This window comes from Rana temporaria, chromosome 4 (genome assembly GCF_905171775.1).
Source record: "Rana temporaria chromosome 4, aRanTem1.1, whole genome shotgun sequence".
NCBI classification, from domain to species: Eukaryota; Metazoa; Chordata; class Amphibia; order Anura; family Ranidae; genus Rana; species Rana temporaria.
The window spans coordinates 331,330,578-331,353,407 of record NC_053492.1 but is presented as its reverse complement, the minus strand read 5'-3'; the positions used below and the strand labels follow the sequence as shown (position 1 = coordinate 331,353,407).

At 41.8% G+C, this 22,830-nt stretch overlaps 1 protein-coding gene across 5 annotated transcripts in view; it reads left to right on the top strand.

Moving 5' to 3' along the window:
- Nucleotides 1–22,830, top strand: part of TBCE (tubulin folding cofactor E) — a 619,064-nt gene that overhangs the window by 491,791 nt on the left and 104,443 nt on the right. For all 5 annotated transcript variants that reach the window (XM_040350725.1, XM_040350726.1, XM_040350724.1 and 2 more), the window contains one exon: nt 17,136–17,204. In XM_040350725.1, coding sequence (XP_040206659.1) covers nt 17,136–17,204 — 69 coding nt within the window. The remainder of the gene's footprint in view (nt 1–17,135; nt 17,205–22,830) is intronic.

The following is a 22,830-nucleotide window of genomic DNA, read 5'->3' as shown; positions in this document are numbered from 1 at the left end:
CCCATCCAGTCTCCCCTGGCAGCACGGATCTCCACAGACAGCCCCAGCCTGGATCCTGCTGCCTGACCAGCAGCCATCTTGCTACACCCGGCAACAAGGGCACCCCTCATCCCCAGCTTGCTACACCCAGCAACAAGGGCACCCCTCATCCCCAGCTTGCTACACCCAGCAACAAGGGCACTCCTCATCCCCGCTTGCTACACCTAGCAACAAGGGCACCCCTCATCCCCATCTTGCTACACCTAGCAACAAGGGCACCCCTCATCCCCACTCCCCCCCTTCTTAAATCACAACCAAAAACTTGATCCAGGGCTCGGCCCGATCGCCTCTCTAGGGGTCAGGAAGGAATTTTTTTCCCTGCCGTAGCATATTGGCAGAGCGCGGCCAAGGGTTTTTTCGCCTTCCTCTGGACCAAGTCAGGAGAGAAGATTAAGTTAATCTTCCCTCCATCACCCAAACCCCCCCTCCCCCCGGCGCTGGCGACCATGGTTAATCTGCAATATTCTGCAGAAACCATTTGGGGCCTGAGGCGTTTTGCCGCAAGACTACCAGCCATCACCAAAAAAGCCCTAAGAACTGAACGATTATTGAGAATCGATCAACGATCGACTGTCAAAAACTTCAGCCATTTACCACAGCCTAAACACATATTATGTGCTCTGATCAACACAAGATCGGCAGTAAAACACCAACTAGAAATCCACGATTTCATTCGACAATATGATTTAGACTGCCTCTTTATTACAGAGAGCTGGCTCACAGCCGACTGTAACACCATTCTGGGAGAACTGGTGCCTGAAAACTACCGTATTTTAACAGAAAACAGAATAGGACAAAGAGGAGGAGGCCTGGCAGTGATCCACAAGAATCACCTTGCGATCACTAAACCGGTCCTTCAAAATCCTCTTCCATTCATGGAAACCCTTACTCTGCAACTACAAACAAGTTCCCAGCAGACCGTTCGCATTCTTCTCTGCTATAGACCACCCGGCCCAAAAACGCAGCTTACTTCATCATTGACGGAGTTTATCTCCACTTACACCCTCAACAGCAAACACCTTTTGCTGCTCGGGGATTTCAAACTTTGGGCCAATTCCCCACAAGACCCCGTTGCCGATGCCTGCATTGACTACCTGGAAGGATTAGGGCTACAGCAATTAGTATGTGGGCCCACTCATACCTCAGGTCACACGCTTGATCTCATTTTCAGGCAAGATCTGGAAATAAACATTTTGGAAAATTAACCGTTGCCATGGACCATGCAATTAAATTCATAATCTCCAAAATCCCCCCCCTAACAAAAACATCAAAACCAGTGACAACACACTGGACTAGATGTCAGAAGAAGCTCCATTCGGAACTCTTCAAAACCACATTAAGGGAAAAAATAAAAACAATTCAACCCCCTCAAACGACCTTAGAAACACTAGACGCCATAAACACTGCCCTATTACAGTCAGCTGACTTAATAGCGCCGAAACGTAAAACCTGCATCCGGAAACACACTTCCAGATGGTATAACAACCAGATGACGTCCCTGAAGCAAGAGCGCAGAAGGGCGGAAGCCGCCTGGAAAAGAAGCTCCTCAGAAGAAAACCTCGCCATCTACAAAGCAATAACAAGAAAATACCACAAAGAAATCTTCATAGCCAAGAAAAACTATTTTTCCAAGGCTATCAACAGCGCCCTAAACCGCCCCCGCGAACTCTTCAAGATGGTCACTCAGACCATGAATCCCGTCTGTCTTGAACCCCCCAATTTAGATACCCAGGAGTTTTGCAGTGAATTGTCGGATTACTTCATTAATAAAATTGAGGGAATCCGGGAAAGCATTCAGCAGAACAATAGCCCCCGAAACCCCCCCGTAATTACCCTCATAACACCCATAGAAATTCACCACAAGCAGGAAAGTTCACCCTAAAACCCATCTCCATCGATGCCACTAAAAATATCATCGGCTCTCTGCGAAACAGCACAGCGCCAATGGATATCATCCCCACCAAACTGCTGATGGAATGCGCCGACATCCTGGCGCCTCCTATCACGCAGCTCATAAACCAGTCTTTCAAGGAGGGCTCAGTGCCCTCCCAGTTGAAAGAAGGCATAATCCAACCCATCTTGAAGAAACGCACCGTAGACACCAAGGACCAACTTCACCGCCGTCCCATAACAGGCCTAAACGTTCTCTCCAAGGTAATGGAAAAAGTAGTGGTACAACAGTTGCAACAGCATCTAGATACCCACAATCTACTTGATCCATTTCAATCGGGTTTCCGTCCCGGATACGGGACGGAAACAGCATTGCTCAAAATATGGGACGACGCTCTCGAGGCCGCAGACGAAGGAGAATCTTGTCTTCTGGTTCTGCTGGACCTAAGCGCAGCCTTCGACACTGTAGACCACAAACTATTACTGACTCGGCTAGCTGATGTAGCCAAAGTCGCAGAAGGTGATTTATCTTGGTTCTCCTCTTTTTTGGAAAACCGATCACAAATAGTGAAATTGGGACCTTTCACTTCTGAGAAACGCACATTATCGTGCGGAGTCCCTCAAGGATCGCCTCTATCGCCGGTGTTGTTCAACATCTATCTTCGTCCTCTTTTTGAAATTATTAGTAGCCAAAAACTACTTTATCACTCCTATGCAGACGACACGCAACTGTATTTCCGTATTTGCAACAAAAAGGATCATCATCTCAATCTAGAGACATGCCTCTCTTTGATAGAGAACTGGATGACAAAGAGTTATCTTAAACTCAACGGCGCGAAAACAGAACTTCTCCTGTTTCACGCCAAGCGTCTGAATCAACCTGCAACAACTTGGATACCGCCGCCCATTCTGGGCAAAATCATCACCCCTAGCGCCAAAGTCAAAAGTCTTGGGGTCATCTTCGACTCTCACATGACAATGGACGCACAAATAGGGTCAGTAGTCAGCGGATCTCACCATCTGCTGCGCCTACTACGCAGACTTATTCCATTTATTCCTAAAGAAGACATAGCGGCCGTGGTGGGAGCGATTGTAAACTCCAGACTGGATTATGCAAACGCCCTTTACCTCGGACTCCCAAAGTACCAAATCGCTCGTCTACAAGTCGTTCAAAATACGGCCGCCAGACTAGTAACTGGGAAAAAACCATGGGAATCAATCTCACCTTCACTGAGATCCCTTCATTGGTTGCCAGTAAAAGACAGAATTGCTTTTAAAGCACTCTGTCTAACGCATAGATGTTTCTATGGGAACGCTCCCCATTATCTGTGCGAAAAAATAAAAGCTCACAACTCCAATCGCGTTCTGCGCCAACCAAAATCTGCTTCAGATACCGAAAGCCAATTACAAGTCCAAAGGAGAAAGAAGATTCGCGGTCCAGGGTCCCAGACTATGGAATGCTTTACCAACCAGCATTCGGTTGGAGGAAAACCATTTAGCATTCAGGAGAAAGATCAAAACTCATCTCTTTTGATATCAAAGGAGACAGGAACAACAAGCGCCCTAAGGCGATTTGGTTCGCATGTGATGCGCTATATAAGTTATTCATTCATTCATTCATTCACTTGGCGGGCCTGGCATTTCTGGCGTCCTCCCTGGAGACTCTGCATAATATCATCTACAGGGGACGGGTCCCTGACCACCTCCCTTTTATCTTTCCGTTACATTGTCAAGAAGGTATTGTAACGGCACTGGTGAGCGAGAGTGAACCACAACTGCGGTAGCAAGGATTTCAATGCTATTCTGTATGTGAGAATTCAGTATTAGGCCCCAGGCGTCAGTCCACACAAACAGGAGTTTGGGGGTTCTCTACATCATCTCTCTCTCACATAAAGATAGGCGTTGAGCTACTGAGCTTGGACGCATTACAATATGCGACCAGAGCTTAGCGTTTAAAATTATAGTATGCACTTCCAATGCACAACTGTATGCAGGCGATTATCAGTATTACATAGCGTCGTGCATTAGGCCACTAAGAAGGTATGAAATACATCAACCCTTAGCATAGAAAAGTTTAGGTGAACATGTTCCGCAACTTAGGGCATAGGCCCATAAACGGGTAGTACTTATGTCAAGCACGTAGTAAATAGGCGTTGTTGAGACAACTAATAATTACATATGAGAGGCAATTATAGCTCAGGTACTTTGGGAGTACACGTAGTAAATAGGAGTTGTAGCGACAACTAATAGTTGCATCTGGGAAGCAAATATAGCAGAGGTAATTTGAGAGTAAATTTCCCTTTAAGATATTCCCCAGGAAAGAGCCATAGGCACAACAGTAGTAGTAGTATGTTAATAGCCAAAAGACATAATAAATAACAATTGTTTTAGGTGGAAAGTATGCAGCAGATCTTTCTGTAGAACTACAAGTGACACAATTGCTACTTATCCGTTTGCAGGGCTTCAGTGTTTAGCAGCAAGGGACTCCGTAGTGTAGGGCATCAGCAAGGAAGAACTCCCAAGTTGTCCATAGCGATGGCAGGCTGGACGCAGTGACGGTCTTTTGCTAGTTGGCCATAATGTTGCCTCTTCTTGTAGCGTGGCCGGTACGGCTGACAATAATAGGGCGAGGGTTGTATTTTGAATGAATGCCTTTTATAGGCTGCTAACAGGTGCAAGTGTAGTGCATCTGCAGTGAATCAAAAAGAACCGCCAATTCGCGGCCCACTTACGCGTTCCAAGCTGGAACGCACCATGGCGCCGGGTGATGACGACATCGCGCGAGCGCCGTATGCCTTTCAGCATGGAACGCATTACGGCGCTGAAAGCGCCTGCTATAACAGAAAACAGGCAGCACGATGGCGCCTGTTACAGGTATCCACGCATACCTGGTTAAAGTCCCCTAACAACCCTCTGTGGTTCAACACTAACCTGCAGGAACTGTACTCTCTTACCGATCCCAATCGCTGGTACTCCATGAGGGTTAATCATCTATGTCACTTGTATAACATTCAGGGCTTTAAAACTTTCTCTCAACTACGCTTAGATTTTGACCTACCAAACTCATACTTATTTTACTACTACCAGCTTCGGCATGCTATACAGGCCCAGTTTGGTTCCCTGAAAGACCCCACTGACCTGCCACCATTGGAAAAATTGCTCCGACAACCGGAACCCACTAAACTTATTTCCACTTATTACGCAACCCTGCTGACCGATTCTAACCCCAGATTCCATAGAGCTCAGGACAAATGGACCTCTATGGACATCTCCTTAGAGGATGAGGACTGGTCGGAATTCAGTGATTACCTACAAAACGTCTGTCATTGCGTCCCGAGACCGAATCATACAAGTTAAGATTTTCCACCAGACCCACCTTACTCCGGTGAGTTTGCGTGGGATGGGTCTCATGTCCTCGCCGCTTGCTTTCTGCAGCTGTGGCCAGGAGGCTGATTTCTTACACTGTTTTTGGTCATGCCCAACAATTCTGGACTTCTGGGGGGAGGTGGGTGCCTTTGTCTCCTCGGCGTTGGGCCTCCCAAATATAATTCACCCCAAGAACTGCCTACTAGGCATTTTTGGTGACTTACACCTGTCAACGCATTCCAAGAGACTGCTCTGTATACTTTATTTTCATGCTAAAAAGAAAATTCTACTGTCCTTGAAGGGTGCACAGACCTCTTTGAAAGCCCTTTGGCTGAAACTATATAAACTTTTGAAATCCGGAAACTGACCAAAACCTTTCATAAAATTTGGGGTAGGTGGCTGGCTAGCCCACTTACGTTTTCCCAGCACTAACTAAAGTACACTTGTTTGGCCAGTGTTGGACAGTGCCCTAAGGATCTCTAATGTATAGACTCCCACCTTTGCTGTGCCCGTATTGGTCTACATGCACCTTTTCCCAGTGTGCCTACTGTATATCCTTTATATTGGTATTTGCCTATGTCTGAGCATATTGCCTACCATTCCAAACCAGTCCATCTGGTACGGTGATTGTGTTTTTTCTTTGTGTGTGTATTGTTTTTTTTTTTCTGTTTGTCAGTTTGTTGAAAAACTTCAATAAAAATATCTTAAAAAAAAAAAAATCATGCCTTAGTTGAATATACCTGAAAAAGTGAGTGTTAGGCAAATTATACTTTAATTTTAATTCATCAAAGGACAATAGAGTACCATTCGATACAATATGGAGTATGAGTTTAATTCCATATTTAGTCCACACAACCGTGTCCGGGTAGCCAAAGAAATGTGGTAAATTGGGATTCCTCCACAGTGGGATATTAGGTGACAGTCTTGTGGAGCTAGGCGACCGTAGTAGAAGAAAGCCATTACTATACAAATGCCTCAAAGTACCCCGCTTACAAGAGACAGAGATTGCCGCTCCAGGCAGGTCTTGTTGGGTGCAAATCTTCTTCTCAGGAACTGAGGGTGCTAGCAATACACATGGCAATTAAGAACAAAAGATGATCAGGACAGCCGCACTCCAATCCAACGTAGCTTTAATGTAAAAAAATGGAAACAGGCACTACAAGTCACAGCAACAGAACCAAGGACAGCTGACGCTTTTCACACTAACTTTAGTGTTTACTCATAGCTGAAAGTTAAAGTTAGTGTGAAACACGTCAACTGTCTTAGGTTTCGTTGCTGTGACTTGTAGTGCCTGTTTCCATTTTTTTACATTAAAGTTACGTTGGATTGAAGTGCGGCTGTCCTGATCATCTTTTGTTCTTAATTACCCCGCTTACAATATGCCAAAAAGCACAGACAAGACTCAAATCTTCTGGCACAGTCATTTGGAGTGATGAGACCAAAATTTTGTTTTTTGGACATAACCATAAATGCTACATTTGGAGAGGAATCAACAAGGCCTATGATGAAAGATACACCATTCCTATTGTGAATCACAGAGGTGGATTGCTGATGTTTTGGGGATATGTGAGCTACAATGGCACAGGAAATTTGGTCAAAATCGATGGCAAGATGCATGCAGTATGTTTATCAAAAAATACTGGACATTTGCATTCCTCAGCCTGGAAGCTGCACATGGGAGATACTTGGACATTCCAACATGACAATGATCCAAAACACAAGGCAAAGTCGACCTGTCATTGGCCAGCGCAAAATAAAGTGAAGGTTCTGGAGTGACCATCTCAATCTCCTGACCTCAATATCAATGAGCCACTCTGGGGAGATCTCAAATGTGCAGTTCATGCAAGACAGCCCAAGAATTTACAGGAACTGGAGGCGTTTTGCCAAGAGGAATGGGCAGCTTTACCATCTGAGAAGATAAAGAGCCTCATCCACAAATACCACAAATTACCTTAAGCTGTCATTGATGTTTAAGGGGGCAATACACAGTATTAAGAACTGGGGTATATAAACTTTTTATCAGGATAATTTGGGTAATTTATGTTGCCAATATGATTTTAAAAAGAGTAAACACAGTTGATTGATAATAAATGTCTTCAGCCAAACACAAACCATGAGTGAAAAGCCTGTCTGAAGCATGCATGTTTTGCATATAATCAATATAAAAGGTGATCTTGCGCTAAAGAAAAAATCCTGACTAAGATGCCTAATAAAATTAAGCAATAGACACTAATGTATAAATGAGACACAAAATAGTGAAGAATAATGACCATCAAAAATAATGATAATGCATGAACAGTCCTAATGAGTGAAGACACTTGATGGTAAAGTCCTGTGTTCTGAAATGTTCCTCCTATAGAGTAAATGGCTAATAAAGCAATATGTGGTGATGTCAAAGGGCTTTATTAGCCCTTTACTCTATAGGAGGAACGTTTCAGAACACAGGACTTTACCATCAAGTGTCTTCACCCATTAGGACTGTTCACGCATTATCATTATTTTTGATGGTCATTATTCTTCACTATTTTGTGTTTCATGTATACACTTGTGTTTATTTTAGGGCTGTTACTGATTAAAATTTTCGTGTTCGATTAATCAATTTTTTTTTAAATCGATTAATCGACTAATTTCAATTAATTATAACGCACATACAGATCCAACTACTTTTAGATGATCTCCTTGCATTGCAACTCTGCATTAGTAAGTGGTAAATGTGGTATACACTATATACAATCACCCGACACTAGTTAGTTTCCACAATCTATGACTTAACTTCACAGTTCACACAAATACGTTTTAAAATCAAACTGTAGCAGACGTAAGTAATTTTTTCCTATTAAACTTTAAGAAAACGTAGAAAGTTAGTTTTAACTTTAATTATAAAACGTATCTAGTATATTGACTGTCAGTAACTTTATTGTAGGCAAGTAGGCATCACTTTGGCCAGTCATGCAGACATCCCAGAGTGTTTAAATTTTCTGGAAGCAGACATGATCGCATTTTATTGACAATATACCCTGGAGAACTGAACAGTCTTTCGCACGGAACAGATGTTGCCGATACACAAAGAATTGTCTGCAAAAAACTGCTTAGGACAGGAAAACGATGGTTATTTTTGCCCCCTTCCCCTGATGGAGCCTGATGCATCCTCCTGCTCCACAGATGCAAAGGTACTTCAATCCAATGGGTGCAGTTTGCTTGCATCCAGCAGGGTAAGTCTCACTGTCCAGACTGTCCGGTGACATCAAGAATTTTGATCGATCAAAAAAATTTAAGATTAATCGAGGAATTAATCTTTATTTTCCCCAGCCCTAGTTTATTGCTTAATTTTATTAGGCATCTTTGGCCCCTTTCAGACGTGCGGACCGTATATCCGCTTTTTCATCCATCCGTTTGCGGATGAAAAAAGGACATACATTGGTCCCTATGTGATTGCGGGTGTCAGCGCATAAACTTTTGTGACACCCGTAATCATCCGCCTCCGCAAAGATCCGATTTTGCAGACGGAAGAAAACCCTATTTTTTCTTCCGTCATCGGATCGGATGAACACGGACACACGGTCCATGTTCATCCAATCCCCCATAGGGGAGAGCGGAGAAAAGACAGGGCGGTCCCTGCACAGTGTGCGGAGACCGCCCTGTCATCTGACGGCTCAGCGGGGATTTACGGAGCGATCCGCCCTGTGTGAAAGGGCCCTTAGGCAGGATTTTTTCTTTAGCGCAAGAACACCTTTTATATTGATTTTATTTATTGTGTACAGTGAACACCAACAGATGTAGCTTTTGAACACGTGATCACTCACTCACATTGACAATATACTTATTAGTAGCTCGGAAGCTTTTCACATTCTTTATTATGTTTTGCATATAACCCCAAAACAAAACCATGCTTCATAGATTATTTTTTCCTGTGTTTAAACAAAACAAAAGCAAAAAGCCTTTGTCAATGAGTACGTGTAAAGAAACCTGCGCTGGAATATCAGAGGTTGAGAGGCTGCTGCCTTCCTAAAAAACTGTCCCCTAGAGGACAGGATAAAGTGAAAAATATATAAAATGGATAGGAGTGGTGGCGCTGCCTAAGTGTATTTCTACACCTAAATGGTCCCGGTGTGGGTCTAACTAGACCAAATGTGAGTAATGGATGCTCCACTGAGTACAATATGCACTGGACTAACTGAGGTCTATGCTGGTAGAAGTCCCACAATGTCAGAGGGCTAAGGGAGCATGAGCTCAAAGGCCATCAGCTACACTGAAAGTGCTAGGAAAATTAGGTGTATCTAGATGTTGGAAACCAACAAAAGTGCACTGAAAGTGTGCTGCTGACCAGTGGGGTGTCTGAACTGATATAACTCTATGTGTGGCGGCTATCACAATATACAGACACCAATATATAAACATACACAAATTGCAACAAGTGCTATTATAAAACAAAAACAAACAGTGTGAACCCGGTGGTGGTTCCAATAATAGTCCAGCAAGAGTTGTATATGAAAATGAAAAATAAAAGTAACTAAATAGGCCAAAAACGAATAATAGCCAAAAAACAGTTACATGGATATCACATGCAGTGATATTGCATAATCAACCAACAACACCAGTCCACCCTGTGATCTGCACAGGAAAATGTGTTATGGGAAAAGATGCAGCTAGCTGGCAGCCTGTAGGAAACAATTGTGTATAGTGTCTATAAATTTCCAAAAGGAGATAGTGTGAGAATGTAGAACTCTTGATGAGGCAATTGGAGTCCAGTAAAGGGATCTGGCTGGTGAAAAAGAGGTGCTCCTATATCACACTCCGACGTGCTCCCGGTGCTCCCCTCCAGGTTCCCCACTCACCAGATAAAGGTCCCCTCTTGGGGTAACAGGCACGTATTGCCGGGTCTTATAGACGTTCCTCTGCTCCAATTTTTCCTCCTTCCTTCAAATAGATTTCAGGCTTCCAATGCTTCCACGGCTTAGCTGCCTTAATTCCTCAAAGGGAACAAAACCAGGGGCTCCAATAGTGTGATAAAGTATGACCAGAGACTGTAGTCAAAAAAATCTAAAGTATTTATTTAAAATAAACAATATGACATAACCTGCAGTGAGACTGGCTGCTGCAGCAGGTATACCTATGCCAGAGTCCACATGTAGCTCCGATAACGGAGTGTGCAGGAAAAAAACACAAAAAAATGCAAGTTAAAAAATAAGAAAATAAAAAGGGGGGCCGTTGTCTGCAATATAGCGGCTCAAGTGGCTGCTAGTAGCCGGCGTGGGGTACCGTCACCTGGCTAGTATGCACGACAGCGTGTGCTGTCTAGGTGTTTGGCTTGCGTTCCAGCCGAACCACCCAACGTTCACCCGGAAGTGACGTAGCACGTGACGCAGCCTGACGTACGTTTCGAATTTCTGATTCATCCTCGGAGGCTTGTCAGTGTCACGTCAGCTCATCGAATTTATGGGAGTCGCCGAGCCGCTACGATTATACCTATATACGGTTATACCTATTTCAATATTTCTTCACACATTTGAGGTGTGCACACAAGTCACTTTGTATTTAGAGACCGTACCCATGAGTATATATGGATCTTTGCTAGTCCCCTGGTAACACCTAAACATAACTCATTAACTCTTCCACATTAACCTGGGAGGTTTTCTTGTACACTTTTAGATGTTTGTACACCATGGTAACTTATGACTTTATGATCAAGCAGAGGGGTATCTACCAATCTTCTTTAAATGACCCTCTTCTCTATACTAATATTATGATTTTATATCTTCCATTATCACCCCTTACAACCTGAACATAACCCCACCTATGACCCTATGGGATAGACATGATTTTACTATAATGGTATTTCTCTTGCTGTAGCAGATGTTATCAGCTGTGTCAGTTGGTTTTACAACATATATGTTACTTTATTATGTTCTTGATATGTTTAGTTAAGTTCCTTTTATGGGACACGCCGTACCGCAGATCTGTAAACCCAGTATTGTGCTCACATAGTGGCATCCTTCAGGGTAATACTACTGGCTTAGCCCCTAGGGGTGGGAGGATCATAGCGGCTCGGCGACTCCCATAAATTCGATGAGCTGACGTGACACTGACAAGCCTCCGAGGACGAATCAGAAATTCGAAACGTACGTCAGGCTGCGTCACGTGCTACGCCACTTCCGGGTGAACGTCGGGTGGTTCGGCTGGAACGCAAGCCAAACACCTAGACAGCACACGCTGTCGTGCATACTAGCCAGGTGACGGTACCCAACGCCGGCTACTAGCAGCCACTTGAGCCGCTATATTGCAGACAACGGCCCCCCTTTTTATTTTCTTATTTTTTAACTTGCATTTTTTAGTGTTTTTTTCCTGTACACTCCGTTATCGGAGCTACATGTGGACTCTGGCATAGGTATACCTGCTGCAGCAGCCAGTCTCACTGCAGGTTATGTCATATTGTTTATTTTAAATAAATACTTTAGATTTTTTTGACTACAGTCTCTGGTCATACTTTATCACACTATTGGAGCCCCTGGTTTTGTTCCCTTTGAGGAATTAAGGCAGCTAAGCCGTGGAAGCATTGGAAGCCTGAAATCTATTTGAAGGAAGGAGGAAAAATTGGAGCAGAGGAACGTCTATAAGACCCGGCAATACGTGCCTGTTACCCCAAGAGGGGACCTTTATCTGGTGAGTGGGGAACCTGGAGGGGAGCACCGGGAGCACGTCGGAGTGTGATATAGGAGCACCTCTTTTTCACCAGCCAGATCCCTTTACTGGACCCCAATTGCCTCATCAAGAGTTCTACATTCTCACACTATCTCCTTTTGGAAATTTATAGACACTATACACAATTGTTTCCTACAGGCTGCCAGCTAGCTGCATCTTTTCCCATAACACATTTTCCTGTGCAGATCACAGGGTGGACTGGTGGTGTTGGTTGATTATGCAATATCACTGCATGTGATATCCATGTAACTGTTTTTTGGCTATTATTCGTTTTTGGCCTATTTAGTTACTTTTATTTTTCATTTTCATATACAACTCTTGCTGGATTATTATTGGAACCACCACCGGGTTCACACTGTTTGTTTTTGTTTTATAATAGCACTTGTTGCAATTTGTGTATGTTTATATATTGGTGTCTGTATATTGTGATAGCCGCCACACATAGAGTTATATCAGTTCAGACACCCCACTGGTCAGCAGCACACTTTCAGTGCACTTTTGTTGGTTTCCAACATCTAGATACACCTAATTTTCCTAGCACTTTCAGTGTAGCTGATGGCCTTTGAGCTCATGCTCCCTTAGCCCTCTGACATTGTGGGACTTCTACCAGCATAGACCTCAGTTAGTCCAGTGCATATTGTACTCAGTGGAGCATCTATTACTCACATTTGGTCTAGGTAGACCCACACCGGGACCATTTAGGTGTAGAAATACACTTAGGCAGCGCCACCACTCCTATCCATTTTATATATTTTCCCTTTGTCAATGAGGCCTTAACCTAAGTTTAAGCTACCTTTTTTGTGGTGGGTTTTTAGAGGTAAATATGTCTTTATTGCTTTTTAACAGAAGGATATAATACAGACAATTAACCAATGTCTACAATAAAAAAAGGATCATAGCAGTATAACTTGTCTGAGACACTATATAACGAAAGCCCATTACGATTCCGATGAATTCGCCTCCTAAATCAGGTGGCTATCAATGCATGAGTTAGAAGAACGAAGAGGGCTGATGAAACATAAATCAGTAAAACTACATCTGATTGTAAGGAAAGAGAAAAGGAGAGAAGGTAAGGAAGAAGAGAGAAAAGGGAGGAAAAGACGGATGGGGGAGGAGAGAAGGGAGAACCGAGCGGGCCACGACACTTCATCTGTGTAAAATATATGTGGATTAAGTAGCAGGGCTATACTCGAGGCGTTAGTAACTCCTTTAAAGAGTTAGAGGTAGAATAGTCGATCCACAAGAGACACAAGGTCCTAAACTTATCATGAGTGTCAATATCTAAGGCCAACATCTCCTCCATTCGCATGATGTCATTGACCACCGAAACCCATAGGGACAATGGAGGGGTAGTAGTAGTTTTCCAAAATTGAGGAATGAGCTGCCTTGCGGCCGACAAAAAGAAACGCAGCAAGGTACCCTTCTGTGAAGCTATAGAGCCAGGCAACATGGACAGTAAAGCTATTTCTGGTGAAGGTGTCAAGGGTCGATCATAGAGCTTGCTGTATATGGCAAAGACCTGAAACCAGAGGGGCTGAATTGTGGTGGTTTTTTAAAGTGTTTTCATGATTTAATGTGTTAGGGCGAGATTGGTTGTAAAACGCAAACCCCAATAAACCTGCACTAAAAAAGCATGTACATGCATGGGCTCCCTTTAAAGTCTATGGGGCCAAAAACTCACTATGCTGCACAAAAAGGAACACCTTTTCAAAAATCGTACTGCAGCATGATGCAATGATGTGATTGGGAGCTATAGGTAATAACGTGATTTCACAAGTTATAGGGAAGTGCTAGATGTACATTTTTATTAAACGGTACCTTCGTCCCATCAAAGTTTAAAGCATATATTTTGGGAGGAGGCTGGGGTTTGGACTTTGGTGGTACCATATATCAACTGATTTCCAGTCAAAATTAGAAACGTATAAAGAAAGTTTTATTACAAAAAACATATACAAATATTACATATTCATAGAATAAAATTCTTTAGTCATAACAACTATAAAGTGCCTAAAAAACATTCCATCATAGTAGATAGAATGTCAACACCATTCATACTGCGGTTTCTTATATCACTCGCTTTTTCAGGAGCATTGCCTATAAATACAATTTGTCAGATGGTGTAAATAGAAGGTTGTCATGAGACTATGAATAAAGAGAAACAACATTAGTAACATTGTTGGTGTGATTGTAAATCATAACATATCAATTAAAATAAGAGCAGCGTTTATCCCGTGAGCCCCCCTAAAGTAGAACCACCCCTAAAATCTCACCATGGGGAGCAGAACCGGACATTCCCAGGAAGTTGGGGCAGATACCGACCCACCCCAGAGGATATAGGAAATCCCGGGACAGTATCCACATCCGGTGTATATCTGGTCAATAGACATAAGTAGCATGTTATAGATATATTCATTAGCCATTTCAACACATGACCAACACATGTATTTATGATAGAAAACAGTTACTTGGTATACCTTAATATGGGGACGACTCCTTAAACTCAACTGTAGCTGTTAGTTGTAAATTAATTAGTAAAAATACCTCAAAGCATGAGGATGGCCTATAAGAATTTTGGTAAATGTACATATAAGTAAACTACATTTTCTTGTGGTCTGCACTGTCAAGTGTGATTGCAGCGTGGCTATGTACCACCAGGTGGCCCCACACCCTCTTCTGTCTCCCTCTGTGGTTTGATGCCTCCCATACACCCATGGACGGTCAGCCCTCTTTTAAGATGGCGCCCATGGCTTCAACATGGGGAGGGGCGTCGGAGTCCCGGAGACAACTTGGGGTTTTCTGACCCCCCCGGTGGACATATGGTGACGTGGAAGGTATCCCCATGTCCTCAACTAGGGATCCCCACTGTCCTTATGGCGGGACATGCCATTTTTGTGTGTCTGCCGTTTTGGGACTTGGCGCGCACACCTTTAATGCGTGCGCACCACATGACCAGGTGCGGTGACGTCAGACGCTCAGCGTTGCCGACCGAGATGTCCTGTGAGATCCACAATATAACAACACACAGCGGTGGATGTATCATCCGCATACTGTCTCTTGGGAGCTCTTGGCTGTCCTCTCTGTTGCTGTCAATGGTAAGCTTTCTTAATGACAACATTGGCCACACTTTAAGGGATTTATTTAACAACTAGACTAAATTCAGTTATTGTCTTTGTAGGTGACAAAATCTTTTGAAATCTAAAGATAGTAATCCTTGGGAGGGTTCAATTTTACCTTTTTACCTACTATGCCCCCTGTGGTTAACTCCCAAACTGCAACTGTCATTTTCACAATAAACAATGCAATTTAAATGCATTTTTTTTGCTGTGAAAATGACAATGGTCCCAAAAATGTGTCAAAATTGTCCGAAGTGTTCGCCATAATGTCGCAGTCACGAAAAAAATCGCTGATCGCCGCCAAAAGTAGTAAAAAAAATTTTTTTTATAAAAATGCAATAAAACTATCCCCTATTTTGTAAACGCTATAAATTTTGCGCAAACCAATCGATAAACGCTTATTGCGATTTTTTTACCAAAACTAGGTAGAAGAATACGTATCGGCCTAAACTGAGGAAAAAAATAATTTTTATATATGTTTTTGGGGGATATTTATTATAGCAAAAAGTAAAAAATATTGAATTTTTTTTTTAAATTGACGCTCTATTTTTGTTTATAGCGCAAAAAATAAAAACCGCAGAGGTGATCAAATACCACCAAAAGAAAGCTCTATTTGTGGGGAAAAAAGGACGCCAATTTTGTTTGGGAGCCACGTCGCACGACCGCGCAATTGTCTGTTAAAGTGACGCAGTGCCGAATCGCAAAACCTGGCCTGGGCATTTAGCTGCCTAAAGGTCCGGGGCTTAAGTGGTTAATAACACACAAAGAATTAAATGTTACCATGTTTTTATTGAACACATCATGTAAATATTCACAGTGCCGGTGTAAAAAGTATGTGAACCCTTGTATTTATTAACTGGTTGAACCTCCTTTGGTAGCATAACTTCAACCAAACGTTTCCTGTAGTTGCAGATCAGACGTACACAACGGTCAGGAGTAATTCTTGACCATTCCTCTTTCATTCCTGTTTCAGTTCAGCAATATTCTTGGGATGTCTGGTGTGAATCGCTTTCTTGAGGTCATGCCACAGCATCTCAATCAGGGTGAGGTCAGGACTCTGACTGGGCCACTCCAGAAGGCGTATTTTCTTCTGTTTAAGCAATTCTGTTGTTGATTTACTTCTATGTTTTGGGTCGTTGTCCTGTTGCAACACCCATCTTCTGTTGAGCTTCAGCTGGTGGACAGAGGGCCTTAAGTTCTCCTGCAAAATGTCTTGATAAACTTGGGAATTCATTTTTCCTTTGATAATAGCAATCCATCCAGGCCCTGATGCAGCAAAGCATGATGCCCCCACCACCATACTTCACAGTTGGGATGATGTTTTGATGTTGGTGTGCTGTGCCTCTTTTTCTCCTATACATGCAGATCTCTGAGTCACTGCAGCCAGATACTATTTAGGGGGATAATATTTCTGGGAAATGTACATAACAAAACACTGTTGCCAGTTGAGAGTTAATTGATAATCACATTACTTAATGGGTTATGTAGTAATTATGCTGCACATGTTAAAGTGATAATAAACCCTTACATAAGCCCACTGACTATCCTCAGGTGATGCATAGTGATAAAACAACGTCTTACACAAAAGCCGTTCCTGTTTATCTGCTTCTCTCCAGAGCCTTTCAAAATACACAGATCAGTTTGAATGGGGCTGGGATTTGACGTCACACACTGCACAATACAGGGCAGATATCTGAGTTCTAACCGAGGCCTGTAATCTGAGTGGGGGAAATGGACACACCCCCCTCTTTACATTTTCATTGGGATATCTTTACATCTGAGGATATCGGTTAGATACTGTGTGTTGGTGGCATTACCATTGATTGCCTGGTGTCAGGGATAACTGTTGGAAGTGATAAATGCAGATTGCAGAGGAATGAAATAGCAGCCAGGGTCCACACTAGATGCTATAGATTGAGGCAAGTGCATTTTATATGAGGATATGCTTTGTTATTTTTAATTTTTTTTCATAGACTTTTATACACTTTAATTATTTAACTGTATCCTTACTAATTTTTTTTTGTACAGAATATGGGGCTCCTGATGATGAGGAAATTAAATCACTGCAGCCAGTCAACTTGAAAAATAAGTTGCTTTGTAAGTTTTACAGTTGTGTTCTATAATATCAATTTAATGCTCATATGTTAATAAAACTTAAGTGACCTTGTCCTACGTTTTGACTTATTAAAAAGGAATGTTAAAGGGTGGTCTGTAAAATATAGATTCACTGCCTGAATGTTTATATAATTCTTTCACCATAATTTTCATCACAAAATGTTGAATTCAAAATTTTGCTGAATGCCGAATTAAAAATTTTAGACTGTTAAAATACAGCTTTAATAAAAGCCTGTACTAACACAAATATGAAGATTGATAATGCTAATAGCCTCATTCTAAAAATGAGAATTACCATATATACTCGAGTATAAGCCGACCCGAATATAAGCCAAGGCACCTAATTTTACCACAAAAAAATGGGAAGACTTATTGACTCGAGTATAAGCCTAGGGTCAGAATGCAGCAACTAGTGGAAAAGAGAGTCAACAATGGTTATTTGCAGCCTCACTGTGTCCATCTGCATGCCTCAGCCTCACTGTCCTCAATTATGTAACGCTGCATTTACTGTGGGGGTTTACAGGCATCTGCACAAGTGAAAAAAATAAAAATGGGAAATATATTTTTGCTGCATTCAGATAATGCAGAGAATACATGTATAAATATATACTTGAAGGTAATGTGTTGGGGCGCTCGCTAATTAAGAATAATAATTAGTAAATAAATAATCTAAAATCCCAGAATGAAAAATCCCATGCAATTTCCGTGCACTAAGTGCATGACAAAATAGAACATCAAAAATGTGCAGCACTAAGGTGCATGATAGGTAATAAGTGCTAATCAGGTGCATCCATACATTTAAAATAAATTCAAGCAAACGGCACTGGATGTGCAAAATATGTCCAATGTAAACAAATATATATAATATATATATATATATATATAAAATCTTCATGCAATTGTGGAAAAACGCATTAAAGGTGCAAAATTCCGGATCAATTAAATAAGTGCTAATCAGGTGCATCCATACATTGAAACTAAATTCAGCAAACGGCACTGGATGTGCAAAATGAGTCCAATATAAACAATTAAAATAAATATCTTCATGCAATTGTGCAAATTTCCAAAAATTCCGGATCAAAAATCCAAACATGCAAAAAAAATGTAAAAAGTAAAGTCCACAACGTTTTCCAAATGTGCAGTGCTCAAAGTGCTTCACTCCCCACGTGCCCAGTCTCACCAGCCTCTTACCTCTAAGAGGCTTAAAATAAGCCTTATGTAAAAATCCCAATGGCAGCTCCTCTTTCCCTCCAAATGCAGCAGCGTTGCAGATCAACTTCACTCCACAAAGGCAGCACTTAGCCAGTGTACAAGTCCCTCTTCATTTGAATCAATGAGTCCCCATAAGGCACATATGGAAGGAATAACGCTCACAATAGTGTAAAAACGTCAGCATAATTTTAATATAGACATAATAAACACTCACATTTCAGTTAAGGATCTCAAACATCAGACATCAAACACAGTAGTATCTCCACTCCTGGCCGAGAGCGGAGACAACGTCACCAACAGCTCACTTCCCTCACGCGTATCATGGCTGTGCACGCCACTTAATCATAGGGTATCAATCATTATCAATCATATGATACCCTATGATTAAGTGGCATGCACCTTAGTGCTGCACATTTTTGATGTTGTATTTTGTCATGCACTTAGTGCACGGAAATTGCATGGGATTTTTCATTCTGGGATTTTAAATTATTTATTTACTAATTATTATTCTTAATTAGCGAGCGCCCCAACACATTACCTTCAATAACTGTTATAAGTGTGTGAACACCCAATCGTTGTGGCTGCTGCTGTAGCCCATCCGTTATTTAGTATTCAGTAGTGTGGTTTGCGCATCTAGTTACCCCCCATTCCATATAAATATATACTGTAAATTGCACTTCTGGAGTCATTATTATTCTTGTAATGTACATCTACATGTTTTTATATACTTTACTATTTAATGCATCGGCTATGTTTAAACCTCTGGGATGCTTGCTCAGTGAGTTGGTGCCCTATTTTGCCATTAACTTAAACACTGTTCCTCTACCTTCCAGTCTAGATACATGTGAACATATGTGGCACAAACAGACTACCAATGTGCAGCCTTTACGATCTCCCGTGCTGTGAAATGTAGTCCAGTCGGCGGCCATGCAGTGTACCAAAGCCCCGCCTCCTCCTAGTCCTCGTCCGTGACGGAACACTGACTCCATTTCCCAGCAGGCAGTTAGTGTTCAGCCTATCACGGACTAGGAGGAGGTGGGGCTTTGGTACACTGCATGGCCGCCAACTGGACTACATATCACAGCACGGAAGATCGTAAGACTGCACATTGGTAGTCTCTTTGTGCCACGTATGTAATTATAATTGCTCACGGAAACAATAGATGCTGTGCAGTAATAATTGACAGCCAGAGACCATGTACCTAGACTTGACTACATATCACAGCGCTGGGAGATTGCTGCAGATGGACACAGTGAGGAAGGAGACTTGAGTATAAGCTGAGGGGGGGGGGGGGGGGCATTTTCAGCACAAGAAAACCTGCAGAAAAATTTGGCTTATACTCAAGTATATACGGTACTTGGCTTTCTGTGGCTTTAGTTCTTTGAGTCATTCGCATGGTACCAGTATGCATGTATTGAAATCAGAAGAAAGTTCAAGACTTATCAGCTTACTGTGAATATAACGTGTTTAAAGCCTTTGGATCAACAGCCAGGGAAATTGGCATCTTTCAAGGATTAGAGTACAGATTCTTTGGGAATAATACAAAATTATTTGAAAATACCAGTCATTTTTGGCCAAGCATTGTTTTGTTTTTTTTATTACATTTTTATTCTGCTCATTACACCAAGTTTATGCTCATTACAAAAATGTATATATATATTGTTATAATGAACGAATACTATATATAAATGCGCAGATGCACTATCATCACAACCTCTAATTAATATAAATGTCCAATGCATAAACCAGTTCTAGTTACTGCTGTAACGACACCCCCTGTTGATAGACCATCTCCTGTGTTGGAGAGCAAAAGGGTCAAATACAGGTCTCCAGGAAGAAGGCATTGTTTTTTGTTTTTTTTACTAAAGTGTACTTTACGTTAAAAAGTTATGGTATTTCTTTACTATATTAACCCCACCATGTCCGTGTTTCACTTTCCTTAACGATCCAAAGTGGATTACCACTTTTGCTGTCAAATTTGAGAAAACGTATTTGTTGTTTGTTCCCATTTACACAGCATACCTAAAAAAAAAAATCTTACCTTTCTAGGTTTTTGTTTGGAGCAGGCTTCAAGTAGACTCGAAGCTACAATTTCAAGAGAGAGGAAACTCAATCATTACCCACTAAGAAAGAGGGACACGCTGAGTTTTCACTCATTAATATATAATTCAGAAGCCAATTTTCTTTTAACCCTAACCCATCATTAGGACCAAGACACTTAAAATCAAATTTACAGCTGATAATGGCCACCACACAGTACATATAGGGGTAATTATTGTAAAAAAAATTACTTCTCACCCAACTTTGAATAGCAGGGAAAGTACAGTAAAACCTTAGTTTGTGAGAGTAACTTGGTCTGAGAGCGTTTTAAATTTTAACTTGATAAGATTTGAACCTCTCAGGTTAAGAAAAGAGTACAAAGGGGTTAGGGGTGTACCATCATCCTAGTATTGAGGATAAAGTTGACGGGTTCAGGGAATCCCCAGAAACCCTGAAAGCAGACAGACAATGAGTGGGCGGGGAGGACTATACCGGTAGGGGGTAAAGTGTTTATACTCAACCAGAGTGATACAAAAGAGTAATTTTTAAAAAGATTTATTCACAAAATATACATAAAAAAGATATTTTAAAAGGAACAGACAATACATTTAAAATACAGTACATATACAGCGATTAGGTCACCGGATGTGCAATCCCTTCAGAAATGAGGAGGGGGTACGGGTGAACCAGAAGCGCCATGAGACAAACAGTCTCGGGTCTCGACTAGTTTCGCGATTTATTAATCGCTTCGTCAGGAGACGATCTACAAGATGGAGTACAGAGACAAAAGATCATTAACAAGAAACACATATAATTATAACTATGGCCAGTGGAGATTTGTCGGGTGGGCAATCTCTGTAGGCCAAAACATAGTAAGCAAGGGGATTGAGGATCATGTCGCCTACCTATAGGCACAGCGTCTGGGTCTCCCAGCATAGTCCTAGAGCGACCAATAATTGGGGGTTCACAAAAGGAAAATCCTAGAAAAGACCTATTGATATAGGTATATGTCAAGGGAGGGTTAACTGGGCTTGCAAGTGATGGATGTGGGTTGGGAGCAAACATGCAGTGCCTGAGATATGGGAAGGATTGTGCAAAGGGAGAAAGGGTAGGGAAACAGAAGGAACGATGGGGAGAGGAAGGAGGGAAAAGGAAAGGGGTTTGGGTGAAAAAAAGAAGAGAGGAAGGGTACTCTCAACAAATAAACAAAAAAGGCACTCATTGTCTGTCTGCTTTCAGGGTTTCTGGGGATTCCCTGAACCCGTCAACTTTATCCTTAAATTTTAACTTGATATACATGCGATGTCTTGATATACAAGTAGTGTCATGTCACAAATAAATATAAAACAGAGCAGAGGCGCCTCTAAGTGTGGCAATATGGTTACATTTAATGAAGGTACATCATTTATCAACTCGCATTGGTTGATGAGTAAAACAGGCACATCTAAGTATGCAGACATCCGGGGGAAAGCTGTTCACATAGACCATCCTCCACACAACCATCAACATCATCCCTTCCAGGCTGTGCTCCATTAGCACTTAAAGCCTCACTTTCAGATCGCTCTACTGCATGGGTAGTCTTCCCGGTCACGATTGCAGACTGACAGCGGTGAGAGGCCACAGTGCAGAGGACAGTCTATGTGGACAGCTTTACCCCAAATGCCTGCATACTTAGATGTGCCTATTTTAATCATCAACAACGTGAGTTGCTGAATATTGTACCTTTTATTAAACACATAAAGGCGCCTCTCTTCTCTTTATACTCTGTAGCTCCTGTTGGATTTTGCTTCTAATCCCCTTGTGGAGGATGCCATTTGTGGATGGACATGTTATGGTTACACAACCTATAACATTGCTAAACTCTTTTTATATAGACTATAAATTAATGGACTTATGAATAAGTGGTTGTGGAACGAATCATCTGAGTTTTCATTATTTAATATGGGGAAATTCGCTTTGATATACAAGTGCTTTGGATTACAAGCATGTTTCCGGAAATAATTATGCTCACAATCCAAGGTTTTACTGTAATTTAGTTTTGTAGTTTTCAGAAACAAACATGTATAATGTAAGCGGCATCTTTTACCTTTTCAGGTAAATGAGAACACGTAACAACTAAAGTAGATGTTATCCCAATTTGGCTGCAAAAGTGGAAATACGCTTTAAGTGTGGTGCATTATTACTGGTCTGCTAGATCTATATGTTCATTCTTGTTCAAGGTCTCACTTGTACCTGTTGGAATTGAAACATGGAAGCAATAATTGTTAAAGTGTTAAAGAATACAGATTCTCTTTATGTTGCAACATGAAGAATGAAGTATGGACAAGGAGGTGTCATAATATCAGTTGCTTAAAAT